General features: G+C 44.2%; 1 protein-coding gene and 2 long non-coding RNA genes across 17 annotated transcripts in view; all 3 read right to left on the bottom strand.

Annotated features, from left to right (window-relative positions):
* Positions 1-277: 277 nt before the first annotated feature.
* LOC131753083 (uncharacterized) lies at positions 278-2,201 on the bottom strand. The gene is made up of 3 exons (XR_009334686.2): positions 1,665-2,201; positions 1,290-1,380; positions 278-569 (listed from the first exon to the last, which is right to left on the bottom strand). It is a non-coding gene; the product is annotated as an uncharacterized lncRNA (long non-coding RNA).
* Positions 2,202-11,790: 9,589 nt separating this feature from the next.
* Positions 11,791-16,677, bottom strand: LOC136793767 (uncharacterized). The gene is made up of 3 exons (XR_010839420.1): positions 16,620-16,677; positions 15,665-15,740; positions 11,791-12,616 (listed from the first exon to the last, which is right to left on the bottom strand). It is a non-coding gene; the product is annotated as an uncharacterized lncRNA (long non-coding RNA).
* A 1,382-nt stretch (positions 16,678-18,059) lies between these two features.
* PAPOLA (poly(A) polymerase alpha) overlaps positions 18,060-25,436 on the bottom strand; it is a 60,433-nt gene continuing 53,056 nt past the window's right edge. For 5 of the 15 annotated variants that reach the window (XM_067027793.1, XM_067027792.1, XM_067027803.1 and 2 more), the window contains 4 exons: positions 24,268-24,330; positions 23,576-23,635; positions 22,354-22,428; positions 18,060-20,231 (listed from right to left, as the gene is read on the bottom strand). In XM_067027793.1, coding sequence (XP_066883894.1) covers positions 20,136-20,231; positions 22,354-22,428; positions 23,576-23,635; positions 24,268-24,330 — 294 coding nt within the window. In that variant the 3' untranslated portion in view covers positions 18,060-20,135. The remainder of the gene's footprint in view (positions 20,232-22,353; positions 22,429-23,575; positions 23,636-24,267; positions 24,331-25,436) is intronic. The other 10 variants (XM_067027797.1, XM_059056426.2, XM_059056424.2 and 7 more) reach the window with 2 other exon arrangements.

Genomic DNA, 25,436 nt, shown 5'->3' on the forward strand with positions numbered 1-25,436 from the left:
GTTGTACACGGTCAAAATAGAAAACTCCCCACCTCACCGTCCATCAATGAGGGTAATTAAATCCATTGAACTACAGCCACGTGACGGCTGTGTGTGGCCGGGCGCTAGATTGATGCTGACAAACGGCGCTTAAAGACACAAGAGATGCTTTGTATATACCATTAAAAGGGAGAAAAAATATACAAAACCATAGGTACGATATGATCCCAATTTCATATGTATATATTGATTCATAGTTTTTTTAATATATACACACAGAGGAAAAAAGACCGGAAGAAATACAACAATGTTTAGCCCTGGGTGGTGGAATTTGGGGGAATACCTATTTTCAACTTTATATTTCCACATAGTTTCAAATTTTCTACAATGAGCCTATATTAGGATGGTAACCTGAAAACTACAGTGACTATTAAAATAAAGCACTTGACAGCACTTGAGAAAGTGCCGGAAGGAGAGACAAGAAGTCTTTTCCTGTTTTCTGCAAGGTCCAGGGCTCCAACCACCCACAGAGTCCACGTCAGGCCAGAGCTGACCATTCGTGCATCCCGGTGAGCGCAAGGTTCACCCTGCTGATGATACAGAAGAAAAAAGTCACAGGCTGAGATTCCTGGGCCCAGGAAGCCCCCTAAAGTGTGCAGAAGTAGCCTTCCCTCCGCGTCCGGTCACCTGCATCAAATCCACCTCCCACCAGATCTTGGGAGTTTCCTCCCCAAGACAAAGAGGCAGCCAAGCCCCCGGAAGAGCGCTGGTAGTGAAGCTAACCCCACACAGGCGACTCCCTGAGAGCCCCTCAGACTCAGGGAGTTTGGCACGTGGGAGGTTAATTCTCTTATCAAAACTGTACAAAATCCTAATTTTGCAGAGTGGCAATTTGGGGGAAAAAAACCCAGCAATGGGAAAATGTTGGTTATGCAGCACTAGACATTCAGTTCTCAGGGGATCAATTATAAAAACACTCATTCAGCTATTTCTATTCAAATGAACACCTGAAGAGGAGGCCTCAATGGTTTTAAAAGTGTGTGGATATTACTGGATAAATGTTAGTCCAATAAAAGAGATCATCATCCGCTATTTGTGTACATTTAAGTTGACACCAAAAAGATCTTTGTGGAGGATCGCTGCGGCTGCTTCTTTTCCTGCATGCATCTTTTAATCTCCTACTCCCTTAACACTCTAGGGACTGAAGAAAACAGACCAAATGCGGCTGGGTCATGGGGTTTGGATGTGTTTTTATTCCTCCTTCTTCTTCCCCCAAGATGAAAGGGACCAGGGTGCTGGGACGGCCATACCTGAGGTGGGGAGCTGAGGTCCGTCACGCTGATGAATATGCAATGTCCTGCTCCGAGGCACAGTCACCATCTCTAATAAGAATTCACGAGCCTGTGTTTGAAAACAGACATTTGCATTTGCCCTGCGGTCACAGTACATGGACCATTCTTATTCAAAAATATATTTTTCTTCTTTTTTTAAGGCCTGGAAACATTCCTTGCCCTCACGCCCCACCAACACACGCGCCCTTCGTTCTGTGTTCCCTTTAAACAGAAATTAAGAGAAGGGAGCCCAGAGACCCCGCAGCCCCTTCCCCTGACGCTGCCGGACCTGGGGGAGGACCCGGGCTCCCAGGGAGGGACCCCCTAAAGCCTGATTCCAGCAGATATACATACATTTTTCACGTCCAGCCGGTTTCTCAGGCCGGAATGAAATGTAGAATTAAAAGGAAGGGGAGCAAAACAAACGGGGAGGGATTGGGGGGTTCAACCAGCCCCCCTATGAGAAGTCAGGGTGGGATTCTCTGGCCGCGCCTGGGTACCCGACCGTGTCCGGTGGCGGCTGGTATTTCTCAGCCAGTGCAGGACAGGATGACCAGGGCGCCGTGGTTTCTGAGTTAAAAGTCCCTGGTAAAACAGCACCCAGCGGGCTGTTTCTGAAAACTGGACTTTTAAAAGGGGGTCTTTTTCATCCTGATCCATTAACTTGTTGGCAGTATCTGACAACGGGCGGATGCCACCACTTGGGGACAAGGAGCCAAGCCTGAACACCCCGTCGCTCTCTGGGTCTCTCCTCCCTTGCTGCTTCACCGGCGAAGGGAAAGGCGCTTGGCCTCCAAGGCGACCCCGGCCCCGTCCGCGCCGGTCGCGCGGCTGCGACCCCCGAGGCGACCCCGACCATCCGCGCCGACCGCACGGACGCGGCAGCGTGCGGCCTCCCGCGGCTCGAGCGCCGGTCCCGCCCGGCACCCCCTCTCGAGTCAGCGTCCCGGCCGGTCCTCGGCGGACCCCCGCCGCGGCCCCCGCCTTCCTGCGATGTCGCCGAGGTCAAGGGCTGGGCCCACGAGCACCGAGCTTTGCGCCTTCCTCCTCGCTGCGGGCGCTCGGAGCCGTGGGCTCGCCGTGTGGGCGCGGCGCCTCCGCGGGGCCCGGACTGTGCGGGATCGGCCGCGCCTCCGCTTCGCCCAGGGGCGCGGCCGGGGACAGGGCGGCGCGGGAGGACGGGCGCCGCGCGCTTCCGGGCCCAGCCCGCTGGCCGGAGAGGGCAGGCTCCTTTGTGGGCCGGCCTGGGGCCCGCGAGCCGAGCTCCCATTTCAGGGCTAACAGTGACACCTGCAGTTTAACCCGCCACATGTCACGCCGCGGGACAGCCGCCCGGGAGGGGCTGGGCCTCCGGGCTCCACCCCATCGCCCACCTGGGGCCAAAGGGGCCAGGATGGCCAGGGGTCCCCAGGGAGGGGGCCAGGCGACTCAGCCCCCTGGGCCTGAGGAAGGATCCAGAGAGGTGGGGGACCCACCTGCTGCCCCCGGTCTGCAGCTGGGAGCCTCCAGAACCAAGGACCTGGCTGGGCTGCTCTCCCCCTGACCAGGGCGCCACGGAGCAGCCCTCCGGCCACCAGCTTGGGCCAGACGAGAGCCCAGGGGTCCTTGCTGGGAGGAGGCGGGGCTGTGTAGCACTTCCTCACCCACTCCCGGGTCCTCTCTGACCCCACTCAGCGAGGGAGACGACCAAGTCCAATGCCCTCATTTTACAGATGAGGAGACAGGACCACAGAGCGGAAGCAGCTTGATTACAGTCACCCAGCACTGCCACGGGCCCCTTCCCGGCATGGCCATCGTGGGGAAATGCAACTCAACTTTTCCACAGATGGTTCCCTCTCCGCCGCAGCCCACCCTCTGCACTCACACCTGCATGAGCGCGCGCACACACGCGCGCGCGCGCACACACACACACACACACACACACACACACGGTGTGAGGGCAGCAGGTCAAAGCTGAGCTCTTCTCTGAATTCATGGTTGCAACAGCACCAGGCCTGCTTCCTCCCGTTAGCTAGTTCACCCAAGTCTGAGAGCCGGGGCTCAGGGAGGTGGGAATGGAAATGAACCGACAAGAAGATTTCTTTATAACTTTGCTCAATATTCTGCTGATTGCTAGCTCAGTAGCAGATGTGGTGTATGCCTAATGATGCATAGACAAGAAGCAGCCCCTAATCCCTAAATGAACTTCTCTCTAAATATATACAGGGGAAGCTATATAAACTCCATTGAGCCCCTCTGCTGTCCCTTCCGGCTCCCCGAATTGAGGAGTGACAGGAGGGAGTGGGCGCCCAGGGGAGAGCTGGCAGGGGCACGAGGAGGGCAGGGAGGAGAGGGTGGCCGCCCACCACGTGCACCCCTTGGTCACGTGACCAAGCCGGCCCGGGGCAGGCTTGGGCAGGAAGCCCAGCTTCCTCTCCATCCCCACGGCGGCAGGCAGTGGGATCTGAGGGGCTTCCTCTCCGGGAGCCTGCGGTGTCAACCCTGCACCCACCAGCACTCTCTCCATGTAGCTGCTTCCCGTTAAAGGTACCAAAACAATCCCCTTAGATTGGCTTTTCCTCCCGGTCTTGGTCTCTGCAAAATACTTCTGTGGCAAAAATCAGCAAGGTTTTCAAACTGCATTTTTGATAAAGGAGGTTAAAAGGGCATCAGCCCTGCGCCTTCTGTACCGTGTGCAGGCTCTGGGCCGGGGCCAAGGAGGGCCCAGGGGCCAGTGGGGACAGGTATGAGTCCCCAGTGCAGGTGTGTGCCAGAGGCAGACCACTGGGCTCTAGGAGCACAGACTGGACGGACGGACTCCGCAGCCTCCTCTGCCCCGGGGCCCTGCAGGAGTACCAGGAAGAGGGCAGAGGAAACAGCCAGTGTAAAGGCTCCAAGGCAAGAGAAGGCCTGGCCTGGTTCAGGGCTGGCAGGTAAGTCTGGAGGCTGGAGGGCAGGGGTGACAGGGAGCCTGGGAGCAGCCGGGGTAGGGCCTCCAATGCCAGGAAAGGAGCTTGATCTTTATCCTGCAGGAGGCGAAGGGGACCCTCGGTTCCCTCAGGTTGCTGCTGACAAATAAAGCCTCTTGCTGCCATGCTGAGTGGGTGGGCAGGAGGGTGGGTCCCAGTTCAAGACTCAAGTCCCAGAGATCTCAAGACCCCAGTCAAGCCACTTCAAATAGCTGTTTAGCCCAGATGGCCTGCTCATCTTGAAGGAAACTCAAAGAAGCACAAAGACACACAGTGGAACAGAGAGTGAAATCACCCTCCGCCCAGCCCCTAGCCAAAGGAGAGCTTATGCATATGCAATGCGGGCCCACTCGGAAAGCTTTCCATTAGCTGCGTGGAGAAGCCGAGGCTGGGCCAGGGAATCTATATTTCACCTTACGTTGCACACAGCTGGGTTCAGACTGGCACCAGTGCTAATATGCAAAAAAGGCAGTATCTGTATTCATCAGGACTCTCCCTGAGAAGCCAGGAGGGGCTGGGCTTCTCTTGCAGAGCCAGCAAACAAAGAGAGGTGGGTGGGGCATGCCAGGGGGTGTCAGGCTGGCAGGCTAGAGCCAGGAGGGTCAGAGGCCACTGGAACGGCAGAAGAGACCAAGTCTTTATCAAATCACAGATTTCAGGGGGGAAAAACATTCTTGATCAAACTGGAGACTTAGAACCCAAAGGAGCTTGGAGCTGGAAGCACCTCCAGGAACCCCCTTGTCAATTGGCCTCATTTTATTGATGGAAAAATTGAGGCCCAGAGAGAAGAAATAATTTTCTGAGAGACACACAGCCAGTTGTGATTTTTCTTTTTTTGGTTAATATGCAAATACAGTTGTGTTTCATTTTTGTTCATATAGATAAAGAAGATCCAGGAGATCCTTCAAAGGTCAGTCCTATCCGGGCCATGCTAATATTCTGCTAAGCGATGTGCAGAGAAAGACAAAGCTGAAGGTATGATCCTTGCCTTCAAGATGAGTACATACTGTTGAGGATAAAAAGCCCAGCTCCTATGCAGAACACTTAGCAAACAAGAAAAGCAAACTGTAATAAGAACTTAAAGTATGGGGCTGTCTGCGGCCTCGGAAAACGTCGTATGAGGTACACACGGACGATCTGTGGACCACCAGCCTGCTCGCAGGAGTCCTCTGGGTCGGCATCGCATCAGAGGGTGCGGTTCAAAAGTATCCTCCAACCTGTACGTTTTTTTCACTTCACTCTGAGCCCACTCTTGACTCCCCTTCCCAAAACCCCTTCTTTAGGGTTTTCTGGGAGAAATGTAAAAACCTCACCAGTCTGTATAGAGGGAGGGAGAGAATGTGTCTCAGTTTGGATTTCTTGATAAAATATTAATTCTCTGTGGTGTTAATCTTCAAAGTCAGATTCAAATTGCACACCTTCCAGGAATCCTTCCTTAACTCCATACCTCTCAGCATTTATATATGTATTTACAAGAAAGATTGAGTCAGGCATGGTCTCGTGACTTGACATTTTTCAGTGTATATTGGGTTGATCCAGTAGAACCAAAATGTCTTCCAAAAGTTAAAAAAAAAAAACCTTGTCTTTCGTTGTCATACCTTCCTGATCTCAAGGAGTTGAATGGGAGAGGAATAAGGTAAGATAAAGGTATGTCCCTCAAAACACTAAGACAAGACACAGCCCCAATGGTTCAAAGTGTGCATTTCTTAAAAAGTCAACTGAGGCTAAAAGGCAGCCTTCCTTCCCTCCCCCCGCACAATTAGCCAATCGATCAGCAAAGCAGCTGTCTATGCCAGACTTAGGCATCTTACAAGCTGGACACCTCTTATCTGAACTAGTTTCCTAATCTGTAAAATGCAGTTAACAGGGCCTACTTCACAAGCTCTTTGTGAGTACAGGGGATCAGGCAGATGACATTTAACCGGGGATACATGAAGCCTGCTGAAGTTAAAGGCACCTAGGATAATCTGGTTCGAGCTGTGAAAACAGATATACAAGCATATCCACGAATTCGTACCCATGAATGATCCGCAAGGTAGCCACGAAGAGCCTTGCTAGGCACCTGAAGAGGCAGGGCGCAGCCTCGGTGACGGGTGTGCGACGTTCTTCCCAGAGCTCAGAAGCCTTTTCCGCTTTCCCGTTCAGAGATTCGGGGCTGAGTTCCAGAGGAACAGCGTGTCAGCTAGCCAGACGACCAGATAAACAGGCTTTCGCTTGTAGCCTAGATCGTCCACCCTCCTTCCTGAGTCTTCCCTTTTTTTTAAGCCAACTCGTTTTGTGGTGATCGCAGGAATTATTCTAAAATCAGCCTGTGCTCCTTGGAAGGACAGACAGCTAAGGCTGAATGTGAATCTGGCCTTGCTCTCTCTTGAACGCTCTTAGCATCCATTTAAAGAAACGGCAATTAGGGCAGTGATATCATAATTCATTTTTTTATTACAATGACTCATAAGCCAAGATTGGGGTTTTTGGAAATCACTTAAGTTACAGCTTGAGTTCCTTTACCAGCACTGGTCCAGAGCTTTGCTACATTTTCTCTGGCCATCCTCAGGAAGCCGCTTAGCCCCTGTTATTTTACTCTGCAAAACCTGCCATGGCCAGGGAGGTGATGACCTGAAAGACTCTGGGTAACCAGCAATTAGTCCTAATCCAAGGAAAGGGTTTGACAGTGACCCCTGAGATCTATAAGGACCTTCTAGTTTCAACCACATCCCCATTAGCTGGGCTCCCTGTCATGGTTTATTCAGTAGACGACAACAAGATTTGTCATGTCAGAGTCTCTTCCCAGTAAGGGGGAGAGACCACAGGCAGCAACAGCTCCTGCCTTGAGGAACCCCCTTGGCCATCAGGGTCCTCTCTTCAGGGTCTGTCTGCTCATAGCTGGTCAGAGGGTTTGAATTCCCACATGAGTGCTTTCTGGCCGGTGCCCTTGAACAAGTCATTGAATTTCTGAATTCTTAGGTCCCAGGCAACAACACTACTCCCACAGGGCTGTTTTGAGAACTGAGTGAGAGATGCAGAGCGCCAAGTGGGACCCGGTACACAGTCAGGGGCCCCCGTCCTCCAATCCATCGCCCTAAACATTCCTGTCATAGCAATCGGCTCCATCATCTAGAAGCTGTGGGACCCTGGACAAGTAGGTAACTGCTCTGGGCCTCGGTTTCATCAGCTATACAATGGGAACCATAAGATTTATCTGCTTAAAGGACTGTTGATTCAATGAGATTAGATAGTCCATGTAGGGCACTTACTACATCAAGTCTTAATAAATGTTAGCTGGTGTACGCTCCCTCACCCCACCCTCGGGACATCAGAGCTCCCTGGAGCAGGAATTGGCCGATCCTTCATTCCCTGAACTTACACTGGCAAAAGCATCTACCACATGTCGTGGGCTGTGGCTCTAGGTGTGTATCAAGACACGGCCCCAGCTTTCAAAGAGCTCGGTTCCCAGGTGGGGTGAAAAGGCGATCGGGCAGATGCTAAGAGATGTAGCCGCGGAGTGCTTCAGGAGCGGGGGGGTCTAACGCAGCCTGAGGGATCCGAAGACTCCTCAGAGAGGATGATGCCTAAGCCACAAGCCGCAGGAGTGAAAGCCAGCCAAAGCCCAACGGGGAAGGAGTGGCCGCCTACCGCCCACGGCCCACATCTGAGCCACCCAGCGCTCGCCAGCACCTGCCCCAGCCCACTGCGCAGTCAACGCCCTCCTCACAGCCGCCTCACGGCCTCTCTCCCCGAGGAGCTGCAGCCCCGGGTCTCCAGGGAAGGGACACCGCTCCCTCCCGTGCAGGAGCCAGCTAGCTGCAGAGCGTCACCTGCGCGAGAAAACGGCAGGGCGGCGCGAGCAGCGAGTGGGTCCTGCGTCACTGGGTGTGCCGGGCCGGGCTGCTCCGGAAAAGCCTCACAGACCCCGGGGGAGCTGCTCACACACCCAGGTCCTCGGGTCCCCGGTCAGAGATGCGGGTCGGGACCTCAAGCTGTGCTGCCGGTGGCTTGGGTTTTGGAAGCAAGGTTCAGGGCGAGGCTGTCCAGGGGTCAAGGAGCAGGGGCCGTGAGGTGTGTGTCACGCCCCGGGCCACACGCCCCTGGCCTCTTTCTGGCAAAGGTTCCCGAAGATCTGTCCTCATTTCTCCTCTCCCTGCCTCCCCCTCGGCGCCCCCCGCCCTCAGATCCCCCCGCCCAGCTGAGAGATGTTTATCGCTGGCTACGTACCCTCCCCTCCAGCCTTCAGTGGAGGCTGTAATTAGTAGCAGCAGACAGACTGCCGCGTCAGGAAGACGGCACTGCCCCAAATCCTGTTGGGCTGTCTTCTCCAGTGTCTCCCACTTGGGTCACAGGGTGCCCTGGGGCCGGGGTGCCCTTTGGTCAGACTGTAGCATCTCCCGTCAGTGGTGAGAGCAACGCCTCCCACCTTCCCTCCACGACTTGGGGGCACTGGGAGCGACCCAGCCCTGAGCGCTGACTGCTGGGTGGATGGGCGGCTGCAGCCCTGAGGTCAGCCGGCAGCGCAGCAGGAAGGCGGGGGAGCAGCGAGCCCGGGCCGCGCGCTGGCCGTGGGTCGTGGCCGGAGGTGGCAGTGAAGGAAGCAGGGGTGGCTGCGTTATCAACGAACATACGCAGAGCTGTTTCTAGCCTTAATGAAGACTCACAGATATTCGACTTAGCCAAGCTGAGCCCCCACAGTGACAGATGTCAGGGGCTAAAAGGCTTTCCGGGGGAGGACCCTGCAGAGACGTGGGCCCCTGTCTTCCTAGGTCCCGTCACGGCACCCACACAAGTGTCGGAAGGGAAAGGGAACACTGCTCACGGCCTCGGCTGGCCTTGGTGACGTACCTCCAGCCCCATGAACTTGCTTCAGGGACCACAGCACCCTGAGACAAGTGCTACTAGCACAGACCTGGGTGTCGTAGCCAACTGGCCAAGGCAAGGGGCAGGGTGGCCGCGCTGGAGGGGGTGACCCAGCGCACGGAACGAACCACGTTTTCAGTCAGGACCACGGGATTTGGAAGATCTCCTTCGTGGGGTTGGAAGGATCGTATGAGGTGGGGTCCACAGAGCATCTACTGCAAGCCTGGCACTCAAGAAGGTTGGTGTTATTCCATCTTACAGGGCAGGCTGGTCTGTCCCCAAACCCCCGGATCAGGGAGGAAGAGAGGGCAGGGGAAGCCTGAGAGTACTGAGTAGTTGTCACAGACTATGGGTGAACAAGAGCAAGATGAAGGGCTCCAACCTGGATCTGGAAAGAAATGAGGACCAACGGCAAGGGCATGACAGTGAGAGGGTCCGAGATGTCCCAGTGCGGACGGACTGGGCACTGGCAAAGGACGATTTCTCCTGGCCTCCCGCAGACCCTGAGCACATCGCGAGTGGTCTGGAAGCAGGGTCTGGTGCAAGGTTGAGGGACTGAACCCCGTCTTTTGCATTCAGTTTGTGCTTCACGCACCCCCCCCGCCCCGCCCATCCCCACTGTAACCCACTAAGAGCTTGGACCACGTCATGGTCGTGTTCACAAGAGGCGCGCCATCTCTTCATGGTCACCCTACCACGACTGCTTCCCAGCCACTCCACACACTAACCCTGCCGTGCCTTCCCGTCTGTGCCTCCGCCTGGAATGCTGTCCCCTGCCCCGGCCAACTCCTTCTGGCCCTCTGTTATCATACCGTGACACATCTGGCATCTGGGCACTTCTCTCTCAGCCCCAGTTCCTGTGCATCCAACTTCACAAACTCCGGCACCTTCCCGCTCCACTGAGTCACCAAACTCCTGGCTGCTTCAGCAAAGTGTTGCCCCCTCTCACCGTGCACCTGGCTGCTGCTGCCTCACTGGAAGCTTGTCTGCTATGAAACAGAGCTCCTGCCCTTCTGGAAGCACTGGGTTCTTTTTCTTCAGAGCCTTCTAGTGACCTGTAATTCATCTGTTTTGTGGGCCATCCTCACTCCCTGTGAACTATAAGCTTTCCTAAGGACAGCAGCTATTGCCAGTTGCGTTGACCGTGGACACCCAGGGCCTCTACACAACTGTTGAATGAATGAGCCAGTGTCTCAAAACAGAAAGGGACTGGGCTTTGGAAACAGACAGGTTCAACCCACTACTGACTCCACTGCTTGTTAACTACCACGGAGTTGTCACTGCGCCTAAGGGTGGTGACACCGAGTGCCCAGCACAATGCGAACACTCAGTCTCAGCTCCCGTGCCCTGCTTGCCTGGTTCGCTCTCGCTGCGACAGCACCTGGCAGGTAGGATCAGTGACCATTTGTTAGGTGAATGAACACTCTGAGGCAGAGCTGTATCCATCAGAATTACACTACTGCACCATAAAAATAAGAGGGGGGGGTGGAATCGGGGGGAAAGACCTGGCTAAATTAAGACTTTCTGAACTTGTTTGTTCTAACCATCTGATGGGGTGCTCATTTCAACATAAAGCCAATCATCACAGCGAACCACCAGAATTCTATCCTCTCCCGAAGAATTTCAGGGAGGACTTCCCTGGTGGTGCAGTGGTTAAGAGTCCGCCTGCCAATGCAGGGCACACGGGTTCCAGCCCTGGTCTGCGAAGACCCCACATGCTGCGGAGCAACTAAGCCCGTGCGCGACTACTGAGCCTGCGCTCTAGAGCCCACGAGCCACAACTACTGAGCCCACGTGCCTAGAGCCCGCGCTCCACAAGAGAAGACGCCGCAATGAGAAGCCCACCTGCCCCAACAAAGAGTAGCCCCCGCTCGCCGCGACTAGAGAAGGCCTGCACGCAGCAACGAAGACCAATGCAGCCAAACATACATACATACATACATTTTTAAAAAAAGAACTTCAGGGAGTCTTTGACCACCACACAGCCCATTCCCCTCTCATCTACCCCTCCTGGGTCCAGACACCACCACGTTTCTCCAAGGCCACACTCCAAAGGGTGGTTCATTAGGACACAAGGTATTCTTGGGTTCTTCACTACACCTACTCAACAGCCACGACAATTTGTAGGGAAAATGCTTATGATATAACATTGTTTAGCTAGTATCGTGTTAAAAAAAACAAAAAGGGCACGAGAGACAAAGAACATACATAAAGAGATCTTAAAACTAACTTTAAGAGGCAGGATTATGGATAATTTTTATTTTCTTCTTTATAGTTTTTTGCATTTTTCAAGTATTACAGTGAATATGTATTCCTATTATAACCAGAAAAAACATCAACAAACTCTAGATAGCATCAAATGTGCCTAAAATCAATTCACCTAATAACAAATTTGCCAAATGACATATTCACCCACAATCCACATTGTAAATAATACGTATGACAGTCATGGCATTTTATATACAATATAATGGACAAAGCCCTCCCTACAAAAAATTTGTTTTCAGATACCAATTTGTATTCTTACCTTTTTTTAACATTAAGTATGGTTTTTATTTAATTCCTCTAAGGGCACATCTGCCTTATTTTTATGTTTTTAATAACGTATCGAATGAATATCTTCAGATATGATACAGTAGTTACAGCACCTCCTGAGCAAGCTCTAAGGTCACTGTTGATGGTTTTATTCTACTCTGGAGCAGTTTAAAAATTTTTAGCACTTCTTCTAGGTACTATTCTGTCTTAATTGGCTAAAAAAGAAAAATATAAGAAATCATCTTAATATGGAAAATCAACATTTTTTTAAAAAAAATCCTAATTTTAGACAAACCAATTGTTAAGAGAATTGGGTGTGAATGGATCAGTTCACCTAAACTAGCCAGAGCCTGAACCTCCCCGGCACTAATAAACACACATTCATTTCCTCTAGAGTCTTTGAAGTTCATCTCCCACTGCAGCCTGTCTTTGCATCACCTGTCTTTGCAGATTTCCATCCCTCTCACCTTCAGTAGGCCAGCTGTAGGGGCATCCAAATAGCAGAAATGCATTTGAGCTGTTCTGAAACTAGACACCTATGCAAAACAAGAGCTAATAAGCCTGGCCTTCCCCAATGATACCCAAAGAAATACAGTAAAAAGCAACACTGTCGAGTGGGAAAACACGAGGTCACGTTTCAGGAGTAAGTCCTTAGAATAAAGCAGGTTCGAATGCCAACTGACTGACCACAGGCAAGGTGTCCCACAGACTAAGCCTGTTCTCCTCATCTGTAAATGGTGGCGCCATTTGCCAGGTCAGGAACAACCTCATAGGTTGCCCTAACAATTGGACCTACTGCTTTGACACCATTTACTGTCAGAAATTTTTCCCAGGTCCATTCGCTGTGTTTGAACCCTCAGCCAGGAGCAGGCAGACACGTTCTGTGTCCTCTGAAGCCGTGCGCTGCATTTCTCTCGGCACTAAGGCAGAGGAAAGTTTTCCGATGAAAACGCCAGTCTGCCCCTACCCCACGTAAACCTAAAACAAGAAAAGAGAAGAAAAAGGGCTTCACCTGACTCCACTGTTTTCTACCTTGGTCCTGACCAAAGTTCCCATCAGGAGAACAGCCTTGGGAATCAGGAGGCGTGGTTTCCAGATACTCTGTCGCACCTACAACTGGCCTTCGTGCCTGCCCTCTAACACATTCAAATTAGGTTTAACAAAGCACTTAAAACCCTGTGATCCTCTAAACATGTCATTTACTTGTTAATCCACATTGAATTCCAAAAAGAAATAAAAGACAAAAAGAGTTATGTTTTACTCAGAAACTGAAAGGAAAGCTTTAAACAACTTGCACGGGGTCACCAGGCTCTGGTGGACAGGATAGGATTAGTACTTCCTGAAGGCCTGGGCTTTTTGCTAACTGGTGACAGTATTTGGCTGAAATAATTATTTACAAGCAAAATCCAGCATCAGGTTGATCTGACACAAAGTTTAAACTTTAATAGAATCTCAAATATTCAACCTCTTTCCAATGTTAGATTCCCTAAATCCTACCTTGGATCAAAGCTCCAATTGCCAGAGACCATTTTGGCTAACCCAACGAAGAACTAAAATTGTCAAAACTTTAAGGCGAGTGTTCAGGGTGAAAGTCTCATGTTAAAGGAAGTACAGATTGGTCAGAATCTGCTTCTAAAGGTAACGGTAAGATTACTGAAGATCGGGCTTCCCTGGTGGCGCAGTGGTTGACAGTCCGCCTGCCGATGCACAGGACGCGGGTTCGTGCCCCGGTCTGGGAAGATCCCACATTCCGCGGAGCGGCTGGGCCCGTGAGCCATGGCCGCTGAGCCTGCGCGTCCGGAGCCTGTGCTCCGCAGCCGGAGAGGCCACAACAGTGAGAGGCCCGCGTATCGCAAAAAAAAAAAGATTACTGAAGATCAAGGAATTCACTATGAGCCCAATCTAAAATTTTAAATACTGCCCAGCAATGGAAATGATGAAATATGGACTCCTCCATCAACAGAAATGGATAAGCCTGTCACAGATAAAATGAACTAGATGTCTCACTAGGTTCCTTCTAACTCTGAGATTTTATGAACGTGTTTTTAAAAAATTTTAAGCCTTATGATAGATACACATACTTCCAATCCAACCATGTTTGCAGAGGCAAAGACCATACCTGCAAAATTGACTTTTTCAAAAATTTTCATTGTCAAGAAACTAAAGTGTCCACATTTGGGTCATTTATTTATCAAGACAAAGGCCACAATAATACAGTAGTTTCCTTAAAAGAGAAAGCTGTCCAAGACAGTCTCATATTCAAGAAAAATAAAGTAGAAAACATTTACCTAGAATGGTTTAAAAAAATCACAGGCAGAATCTCTATCTTTAAAGCAGTGTCTATTAGAGAGTGCCAAAAATTCTTGTGGACTATCAGGGAGACCACACAAAAAAGAGAACAGCTTAACCGAATGCCAGTCACCCAAGCTCACTAGCAGTGATAGATGAAAAATATATACAGTGATAATCATTATGACCAAGATACGTTAACACCCCATAGCCAGTACTTCCTGCAGCCAATGCTGACTCTCGAGGCCATCAGACTTCACTCCCCTAAGACTCTAAGGGGACTGCTCAACTTAGGCTTTCTATAAGAACTGTGACATTTTCTAAGTAAAACTTAACTTTACTAAACCAAATCAGAATGAATTATGAGCACTTTTAAGAATCTGCAAAAATAATTATTTTACAGCTGGGAAATGTGTCATACTCGCAAATGTATTTGTCCTGAGCACCCCACAAACTAGGTAAGCACGGAAATGTGAGGCCAAGCTTCAGTTACAGAGCTGTAGCGGCCTAGCAGTACACCAGCGCCCCTTCTAACAGTCCTGGCACAGGGTCCGGGCACGGCCGGCTCTCTGCTGGGGGCGGCTTTCTCGGCTGTGAAGGCAGATCGTGCCCTCTGTCACACTCATGGGGAGCAGTTCTGCCCAACTGTCTCCTTTCCACAACTTTATCATCAATCTCTTTATTAACAGCTCCGCTGCAATCAGAAAACGCAAGCAAGGAGCAATTTTCACGCCAGACTTCTGGAAAGCGCACAGCGCCAGGTTCCACAGTGTGAAAGCGTGTAGGGGTTATTCTGCCGAGGGAGAGACAGCCTCCGCGAGGAACAAGCACAAGGCTGGGACATTTTACATTCTTACACTAAAATGCATCGACCACTTTCTTACGCCTAAAATCTGAAAAGAACCCAAATATTCACACGTGTGTGCGCGTGGCGATTGAAGAGGGGCACGGCAGTGGCACAAGATCATTTTACTCTCCAGAGATGACTGTATTATTTTGCATTTCCATAAAATGTATCATATCCCCTGAAAATATCTTTAAGGACTATATGACATTAGAAAACATACAAGGCTGAGATAAATGTCTGCAATGACCTGAAACCCATAAAACTGAAATTTTTGAATTATTCAAAATACATATTTTCGGATTGAAATCTGTTGGTCAAAAAATAGCACCTTACAAATTAATGAAAGGAAATGCTTCTAAAAAGCTTGCAAAGAATTCGTAAGAGACAAATATTTTTTTAATTGGGTCATAATCACATGACTAACATGAAATTTAAAACATCCAAGTGAAGTAAAAACTGAGTATACTGGCTAGATAGTTCCAAATACTGAGATGCACAGTACTTAGAGTGATACTTTATCATTGTAACTGTTAATTACACTACACTCAGCCCAAGACTTAAGCCCACCATAGGGCAGAATTTCCCTTTAATGGGCTTCCCTTTAATCTGTTTTGTATTTCAATCTACTGATGCGATTGTTTGAAAAATATTCCGTTATCTGTTAAGTAAAACAAATTTTTATGTTTTTAAAGATTCTGATACTATACAACTGAATTTACACTGTTCTAAATAATGCATTTTGCTGTCGTGTGTCTTAGGTCAACTGTCTTAGGGCTGTAATGTCTGTGCTCAGTGGAAAAGGACCTGTGTTAAGTTGAAGGCCAGGGTGAATCAGCGCTGGGGCTTCCAGACCTCAGTTTATTCTACAACGTGAAACAAAACCAACACACCTTTAGGCTTTCCCTGGTCAATGCTGGGACCCGTAAGACGGACTGTGGAGGGTTTAGCACAAATCCATTCTCCCCACTAAAAAACAAAAACAACACATAAACAAAAACTCTAAGCTGGGTGGCAAGGAGGAGACTATTTTTGATTTAAGGCATTATCCTATACCTCAGAAATATCATAGCAAAAAATACAAAGCTTTGATTGGAGCGCACACACAGACTGTTCTGTTTTTCATTTCACCTACTAGTGAAATTTAAAGATACCCAAAACAGGAAGAAAGTGTCTTATTTACATTATGTTAAAGTATGAATATTTTCAACATTAACATTTTAAATATTAGGTGGTTAAACTCTATAAATCTTAAACAATACTGTGCCCTTTGTAGATATGATTTTTAGCTATCTGAAAATGTGAAGTATTTAAAAAGGTAACTGGAGAATAAAGTACAATTACAATCACAACCCTTCACGAAACAAATGTGAGCTTTCTGAAATGTGAACTTGAGCACAGCCTCAATTCTACCCTTTCAAGGAAAGTTCTGTGAATTGGGAGGGGGTGAGGAAAGGAACAATGCACTTAAAGTTCCATCCTTTTCAACAAATATGTGTATGGTCTGATCAGCTGCAATGATGTTCCCAGAACATTAAGACAAAAGCACGTCTCTAAGGAAGAAAAGAAGTTTAAATCACTTCCCAAGTATATGAAATCACTTCTAGAATTAAGTACATACAATCACTTCCAAAATACATGGCTCAGAAATATTGATGCCATCTTTCTTGGTGCCAATAAAGCTATATAAAATGTCACAAGAATTTTTAAACTGATGAGTACGGAGAAAGGATGAATAAACTGCTTCTACAAATGAGAAACAGACACCACACAGAATTAAACAGACCACTGCTCTCTAAATGACTGAAGGTCATGTTTATTATAGAACATGCTTAGTATTTCACTTGCCAAGTTCAGGTCTGCATTGAGACAGCATCCATTTGTGATTTTGGTTTGAAGAAAAGCTAACAGAAAAGAAACAGAGTGGAGAATTAAAAAAAACAAAAAGCAAAACATACAATTCAGGCTAAAAGGCAACTAATTTTCCTTGTACTATTCTTTTATTAGAATTAAAATAGGCAAAAGTATAACCAAAGGATTTTTCAATGCCTTTTTAGGTAAACAGTTTATCTTTTTGTTTAAATGCACTGAAGTGCACTAACAGTTAATATTTCCAGGGCTTGGTCTACAAGTTGGTGTATATTAATGATTTATCCTTTCATATATCAATTACTACTTGGAGCTGCTGATCATTTATTGCCACCTTGAGTGCAGCCAGAATTAATACTACGCAGAGCTCTAAAACATTTTTCTGTGTGGAGAAAAAGAGAGGTGTTAATTAGAAAAATACAAACTTTATTCCAGAATATACCCAAAGCCACAAAGCACAACTTTCAATTATCATTTTACTAATTCAGCAAGATCCATGAAATGCCAAAAGGTGGGTGATGAAACTCAGAAAGTTGTGATATTCATTCCCATGTTTAGGTGTCTGTCAAAGTAGAGGAAGTATGGCAAGCTCTATTCTATAGGTGTTAACAATGGTGTCAAGGGTAATTTTTACAATATTTTCCCTTTTACTGAATAGTCCAGTCCCAAAAGTTAAATGTTATTTTAATAAAAGGTTATTCTACATTGCAGTCATATATTTTTACATATAGTAAAGGTATCAGAATTTGGAATTTCAGGAATGAAAATATGTACGATTGCATGTCCCTTGAAATAACCTAACATAAGGAGGTCCATCCCTCCATTCAAAGTATTTAAGATAATCATACTCAAAAGCTGGCCATCACATGCATACAGAGCAGTTCATTCCGAACCCATAGTTAAGTATGTTGACCATTTAAGGGTTTAAGAAATGTAGAATCTGATTTGCATTTAGTAAAATGAGAAACATAGGATCCTAACTTCACTGAAAAACAACAGTGCCACCTGCTGACATTGGAGATAAAGCACCAACTGCTTTGAAAACCACCAGCTCTGAAAAAGAAGCACATCAACAGTACACTGTCTACATGCATGGAATAAATACAAAGAAAAGATATAGTCTCTATATAAACAGAATAAATATTTTGGAGGGTGGGTCAGTTAAAAGTTAATTATTAAGTACTACATTCATGTTTTTCTCCCTAATGATCAATTATATGAAAAACAAATACCTGATGATGTGAGATACCAAATTAGCACTAGGCTGCTGCTAACGGCACAATTAACCAGATATAGATCTTTTCTAAATGTAACCAAAGTAAATTATTTCACAAGTCTTCACTTAGAGCTATAACTTACAAGTAGAAATAACAATATCACTGAAAAAAACACAAACAGTCAAAAGAAACCAGCCAACTGTGGGATTGTGCTGTTTTTTTTTTTATTATGTTTTCAATGGAGAAATACATCATCTGTTTACAAAATAGCTCTTGAAAAATACAAGGAGTACAGATACTATAAAACAAAGCAAACTCCAGTCATGAGACACTACGTACATCATGCGAAAGCAACAGTCTGATCTCCAAGTTATGAAAACTAGAATTAAAAAGTCACTACACAGAAAAGGTCCAAGTTCCCAGCTTGGCAAAACTTGGGTGCAGTTACATGAAACATTTAATAAACTGAATTCTTTTTCCCCAATGTGTAAACAAAATGACAAGACTAAATCTGTGCCTGGCAATTTCAATCTAACTCTGAAGCTACACAGAACACACAGACACCTTGTAGACGTCACCTGTTAGTCTGACCATCGTTTCTTCTTAGGCGGTAGGAGGAAGGGCAAGGTGACTGCAGAGCAAAGGTGTGGGAAGTAGAAACGCTGTACACTAGACATTACAAAGTATGGCGAAAAGAAAGCCTCAATTAATGCATAGCCTAAGGGGGAAAAGACTACACTCCAACTTCGGAAAATTAATTTAGAAGGATAGGGGAAGAGTTTAAGTAACTGCAGTTTAACATGAAAAATGCACGTGTGATAGAATGGAGCACAATGGAGGATTCATAAAACATGCTCATCAGAAAAATCTGTTAGGTTTGCTTTGTCCAGATTAAGAAAGAATAAGCTTATCAACATCTGGCATCCCTCATATTCTGTAAAGATGAATGCTCTGCTGCTTAATTATGTGGAATTATTTATTGACAGGATAAAACAAAATGGAAAAAGGAGTAGAGAGCTGACTAGATGTCAAGTGCTTGTTAGAAATTATTTTTAAATGTTTCTACGTGTAAAATTTACTGACAAATTTTGGTCAACCATTTAAAAATAAAAATTTGTTTAAAATTCTTGGAGAAAATGCCTTTTTGCCCACATGTTTAAAATTGAAAATCAACTTTACAATAGACAGGAGTTCTGTGGAGTGTACAAAATTCCTCATATTTAGAGATCAAATGGCCGTCCAAGATAGATATCATGTTTCACAGGCATTATTTTTAGTCACCCTAAAATTTCAGCCATGGGACCAAAATTTAGTGTTCTGTGTGCCATGTGGCCACAGGATCACTGGTTTCACACCATGGCTTAAGAAAATACTGGCATTTTGTTTTTTATGAAAGAAGTCCTACCTCATGCATACAAGCAAAAAGGGGAAAAGAAAAAGAACGGGTAGGGAGCGAAACCTTTGTTTCAAAGAGAAGATACTGAAGGCAAAAGAATACGGAGCTTTAGCAAAAGCCCAAAGAAAAATATTCGTTGGCTGATCACTGATTGGTATGCACTCTAAACAATTCTATAAATAAAACCAATATAGCATTTCTTAATCATGACCCCATCAAAATGAAGTATCTCCTAATTATTCTTTCAATGTCAAATATATACCCTAGAGTTGACATTTCATTTTTAAAGGTTACAGCTACCTCACAGGGACTGAACTAGATGTTCAGTACTAAAGGATAAAGTACTCTTATCCTTCCTTTCTCTGAAGTATAACAGTACACCACTACACAATGGCATCCAATTTGAAGACTAATGGTAAAGGAAATTCTTCAGGAAAAAAATGAAAACCCATCAAGCTGAAAATCTAAAATTAGTTCTACTTTCTAATAAAAAAAATACATAAAAGTGCATCATCACAATAAGGAATTCTTATGCCAGTTTGTATTGCAAGTTTTCCAAACAATGCAGCAAACATAAACCCAGTCCAGATGTCAATTATGAATACGAATATAGCTTGAGGTTTTTTTTTTTTTTAAAAGGCAGTAATTTTTTGAAATAGTTAATGCAACTGTTGCTAACACAATAATAATAGTACTCCTGGCTTCACATACTAACCTGGACTTCCGATCAAGTGCTGATTAGCCCAGTAAGGGAGGTCACAAAAAAAAACCTAAATCCATTTTCAGTCATGTCTAGTCTTGTACCCTCCATTCTCCTTTTTTAGCATTTGAAGACAACAGGTTGAGTTGGCAGATATTGTTTATGGACCCCTGAGGTTGTTTTTACCGATTCAATCTCAGTTTTATTGAATTCTTGATAACAGGAATAGGATTTGCAGGGAGAGCAGGGATATCAGAAAGGTCTGTACTGGATGTTTTCTGAGAATAAAAGCAAAGAACACAACATTGTTCAAAGTACTATAACTTAACAATGAGAGTTACTTTCCACTGCTTTACTTCCTAAGATATGGATAGGACCTTATCATAACTATTAAAAATTTAAAGAAAAACACTCTAAAATGTTTTCAAAATGGGAGTGTAAATAAACATGCCTATTACTATGAAATTGTTTGTTCTACCACTTGTAAAAATTTTCAAGTAAGTAGCAATATTTTAGTAATATTTTAGCAATATACAAAAACTAATTTCAAATACAGCTTTAATAAACACACTCCTCCAACAATCACCTCTAATACACTTATTAGGTCCATGTTAAGTTACGTTTACTTGTAATACACTAATGGCTGTAACCCTAGCTGGCACCGGAGCGCCCCCATGTGGGAGAACACTTAAAGTTCACCTGACACACAGGAGCAGCAGCAGCAGGTACCAGTAGTGAATGTATTATTTTCTGACCCTGTAAATTAAAAATTATAGCTACACAACTGAGCAATAATTTGATTATTCCAAGTTTAGGGAGGTTTTATTATGTTAAAAACAATTAAATCACAAAGCCTTGTTTGACATCCAAAAACATAGAGATGGCATTTTTAAGTGTTTTATTATGGAAAATTCCAAACATACACAAAAATAGAGCATTATATAACGAATGCCTATGTATTCATTATCCAACTTCATCAACTGTCAAATCAAAGCCCAAACCACAGTTCTCCCATCTTCACTCCCAGATTATTCTGAAGCAAATCCAGAGAGCCTATCATTTCATCTGTAAATATTTCAAGTTTATCTCAAAACAAGGATTCACTGTTAGACACAGCCACAATATTATAATCACCTCCCTAGAAATAAATATGCCCCTTATATCACCAAACATAGGGATGTATTTTTTAAAAACTTTTTAAATCAATATAATCATCCCTATTATATTTATATAACTGGGTGATTTTTCTCTCAATGGCTCTAGGGATCTTTTCATTAGAAAGAAAATTCTAATTCCTTATAAAAATATCTAAAAGGCAAACACCCAGCGTACGAATCATGATAGTGATGAAGTCAATAAGACAAGCTATGACAATAGTTCCCTAGAGATTACTGTGCAAAGCAGAAGGCAGGCAATTACAACCACAGAACTTCAGTTTGACAAACAAGTTTGTCCACGTTTCAGCATCAAGCACAACACTTCCTAACGTTGTTGGGAGTTACTCCCCGCACAAAGTTTTTATTAGGTAAAGGCTATGAAAATAAAAGACATTGCAGAAAGTAGTCATAATATTTATATCACTAGGGACTATGAATGTTAACAGCCAGCAAAAACACATTGTAAAATGATCACATTAAAATAACTCTGAACCACAAAGCAGCACAGTATCACTGTATCATCAGTTCAGCAGCATCACTGGGCAGCAGTTGTCATCTCAGTTATTTTGTAGAGGTTAACCAGTTTAATGTCTACTTAAAGAAAATATTTACTTTATGTCAGAGTTTGACCTAGACTTTGGAGTACATTCAACTTGAAAGGATTCAAGAAGAAAACAATTATCTCACAAACAAAATGAAGGTTCACAAATCAATGAAAAGAGTCCAGGTGCCTACTGTATGCAAGGGACTGACACAAGTAGAATTTCTACGACAAATGTAAAAATAATTTTAAGGAACTATAAATTACACTAAATTAATAATTGAAAATCGGAGGTGAAAAGTGAGGCAGAAGCAATATTAATATTGCTTAATATTTAATTTTGAAAATTAAAAGGTGTTTTAAAAAAAATCCATGAAGAATGGTTTTAAGTTGTAATTTAAATTTCACTCTCTGACCTATAAACAAAACCTCTACGTGAAGACTACACATTGTGCAGTGAGCATTTAAATGATTTGCGATATCAAACAATATATAAGGGGATGAGTCATCGTCCTGACAGTGCAAAAGAACGGTTCCCTCACATCCAATGCTCCACCTCTGAATACAATAAATACATTTGCAGGCTAGCAATTACTTTCACAAAGATAACTTTATTAAACTTCTGTATATGCTCATTTTAATTCTTTATACAACACTAATCTTAACATTTATAAAATTCTCCTTGTTTTTTGCACTTAGTACCTGAGAGGCCAACAGGGAAGCCGCTGTCTGAATGGTTTCTGATTGAGTTGTACTTGTCTCTGTATCAAGTTGTTCCTGTGAGACAAAGAGGATGGGGGAGGAAAGAGACTTAAAAAAGGATAAAAGAACATAACTGGGTTTGGTGGCTAATAAAAAAGACAAATTGGAAGACAGGAGGGATCAAGAGAAAGATGTAACTATATTACAAAATCATCTATCATCATCAAAGGGTTAATCATCAAAAAAAGCCTTGTAGGTTACTTAACCATTTCAGATACACATAAATTTCTATTTGCCTACTTAAACCTTATAAGGCATGGTCAAATATCTCATGACTTTCCAACCAACTCCAACTTGGACATTGTAAACAAGCACTAATTAAAGACACATGCATGCATATTATAAAACGTTGCCCAGACAATAATTAACAGAATATAAGCCCAAGCTCAGCTTTAGCTATGTGAGAAAAATAAAACCCATTCAGTATTATTAAATAAAATTACCCAGAAGCACAAAAACTGCTCCCAGGCCTTTAATTAAAAATAGAAAATGTCTCTAAAACATTCCTCCTTCCTTTGGGTTTCACTTCCCCTTCTCAATAACCAATGCACTGATTCTACTCTAAGAATCATCAGAAAGTACACGGTGAACTGTTGTCATTCCACTGCTCTAGCCTTTTTTAAAGCAGCGTCCAAAAATAATACATATACACACACACAAATGAAAATAAACATACAAAAATTTGAATTTCTATAAAACTATATAAAGAATAAAACAATGAAATACCAAATTTCTCATATGAAATTGAAAAGGGTAAACAGTGTACTAGAAATGGAAGAATGCAGTCTCTCTGAAGCACAACTTAGCAATACATATTAAGTTTTAAAAGCATCTATTTGTCCCAGTAATTCCTCTTTCATTAATTTATCCTAATAAAATAAACATAAATGGATGGCAGGTATTTAGCTACAGCCAACATTACAGTAGACAAGGGCAACTTCCTTTTTTAACAGAAACAATTGCTGACAATAGGGAACTGGTTGAATAAAATATGGTTAACAGCCTTCAGACAGCATTCTATGCAGCTATTAGTAATATTTGTCGATTATGCAATGGCATGAACAATTTTTCTTGGTTTACAGAGTGAATAAAGATTTGAAAGCAAAACGCACTGGTATATATGCACACACAAAATCTAGAAAGACACCAAAAGAATACTTGCTAAAATATCTATCATGGAAATCAGGATAATTTGGGGAAAGGAGGAAGATTTCCAATTTTTCTATAACAAGGAGAAAAATGTTAAGTCTTCAGTACATTTCAGTTTCTGAAAAAATGATGTTCAAAGTCTAATACTTTGGCTAAACCAATCTTTCCCACCCCATTTACCTTGATTCAAGCCCCTTGTGCCACAGCTTCTGGCCAGAACTGTGTGCCAAAAACTGGTTCTCTAAACATACCACACTCTCACCCCAACAATGAGATGAACTTCTCATCTTGTCCTACCCCAAATCCTATGTCTTCCTTCTATGAAGCCTTTACTAATTCTGCAGTCTTGCCTCTCGCCACCCCCACCATCCTCAATTACTTTTTCTATGACAAAGTACTTAACCACTTCTACCCCTTATCTTCTCTACTTAAATATAAGTTCCATTAAAACAGGAACATCTCACTCATCACTCTATTCCATTTACTATCCACCAGATAACCCCACATCTAGTAGGACCTCATACACTTCAGGAATTAAATTTCAGTGCTATAAATTAACATTAAAAAGGGACAAACACTTCTCTAAAAACAATACTGAAAACCTAAAACCTATACAACAAAATACAGTGCAATATTATAAAGACATTTCTATCACATCTTCTGTACTCTTAATTGTGTATGTATTCCAAGGCTAAATTAGTATACCTTTGTTTCTGTTTTATCATGTCCACTCAAAGCAAGACAGTTAGCATCTTCACTTGTTTCATCCTGTTTTTAAAAAAAAAAGCTTTATTCTCTAAAATGAAAATTTAGATTATTTGCCAATCAATGCTTTAATTTATAAAAATTTTTAAAGTATAAAAATAATTAACCTGTAAGATCCATCAAGTATGTCCTTAAAATAGGTTACTGGTTCACTTAAAATTATTTTTTCATGTTAACCAATTTGCCTTCGGTTTCTACCAAAATTTTAAAAAAGAACACGAGGAAAACTGTTATTGTTGATCATAACCACCTGAAGTATATACCCCAAACCACTAAGTTCATAAAATATTTTTTGTAAGGAAGAGAAAAAAAAGAGTTCCTTGATCAAACAACTTAGGAACTTGGAATACTATCACCCCCTTTCTGGGAGATTCACACACATTAGCACATAAAAGGTTCTGAGAAGTTCTAGAAAGAATCTTCTCTTTATCTTTCCTAAACTTAACCACAGAATCCCCCTGGCTTGGTAAGTCTTAAATAACATCCTGAAGGAGGTCTGAAAAATGTTCTCCTCAGTTCTTACTTTTTTAAAAATTTATTATAATGCTATTTGAAACAAACAACATATTTTTTTGTTAAAGAGAGGAAATGGGAAACCAAAAATGGTTATACTTTCCCATTCCTGCAGTGACTTGCAATAAACATCACTTTCTTAAGAAAAACAATTTCGGCACTAATTTCTCTGCTCTCTTTACTAGGCAGAACTAAAATTTAATTTTAAATGTGGCTTTAAAACAAGACATAGAAACCATGGCTAACCTACAGAGTAGAAAAGATTTAACACCAATATCAACCAATTCCCATAAGAACTTTATTTGTATCCTGCAAACATACAAACTTAAATAGTAACATAAGTTACAACTGGGCAAATTTCAATACCGACTGGATATGTGACACTATGGAATCATTATTAATATTGGTACATATACTGATCGGTGTATACATACACCGATCAGTATATGTACCGACATATATATCACACACAAATATGTATGGTGATAATATACTGTAGATGTGTTTTTGAAATATTTATGGTTGAAATGACACGCCTGGGATTTGCTTCATAACAATGGGAAAGGGAATAGATTTATAGATGAAAGAAGACTGGT

Source organism: Kogia breviceps, chromosome 3 (genome assembly GCF_026419965.1).
Source record: "Kogia breviceps isolate mKogBre1 chromosome 3, mKogBre1 haplotype 1, whole genome shotgun sequence".
In the NCBI taxonomy this organism is placed as follows: Eukaryota; Metazoa; Chordata; class Mammalia; order Artiodactyla; family Physeteridae; genus Kogia; species Kogia breviceps.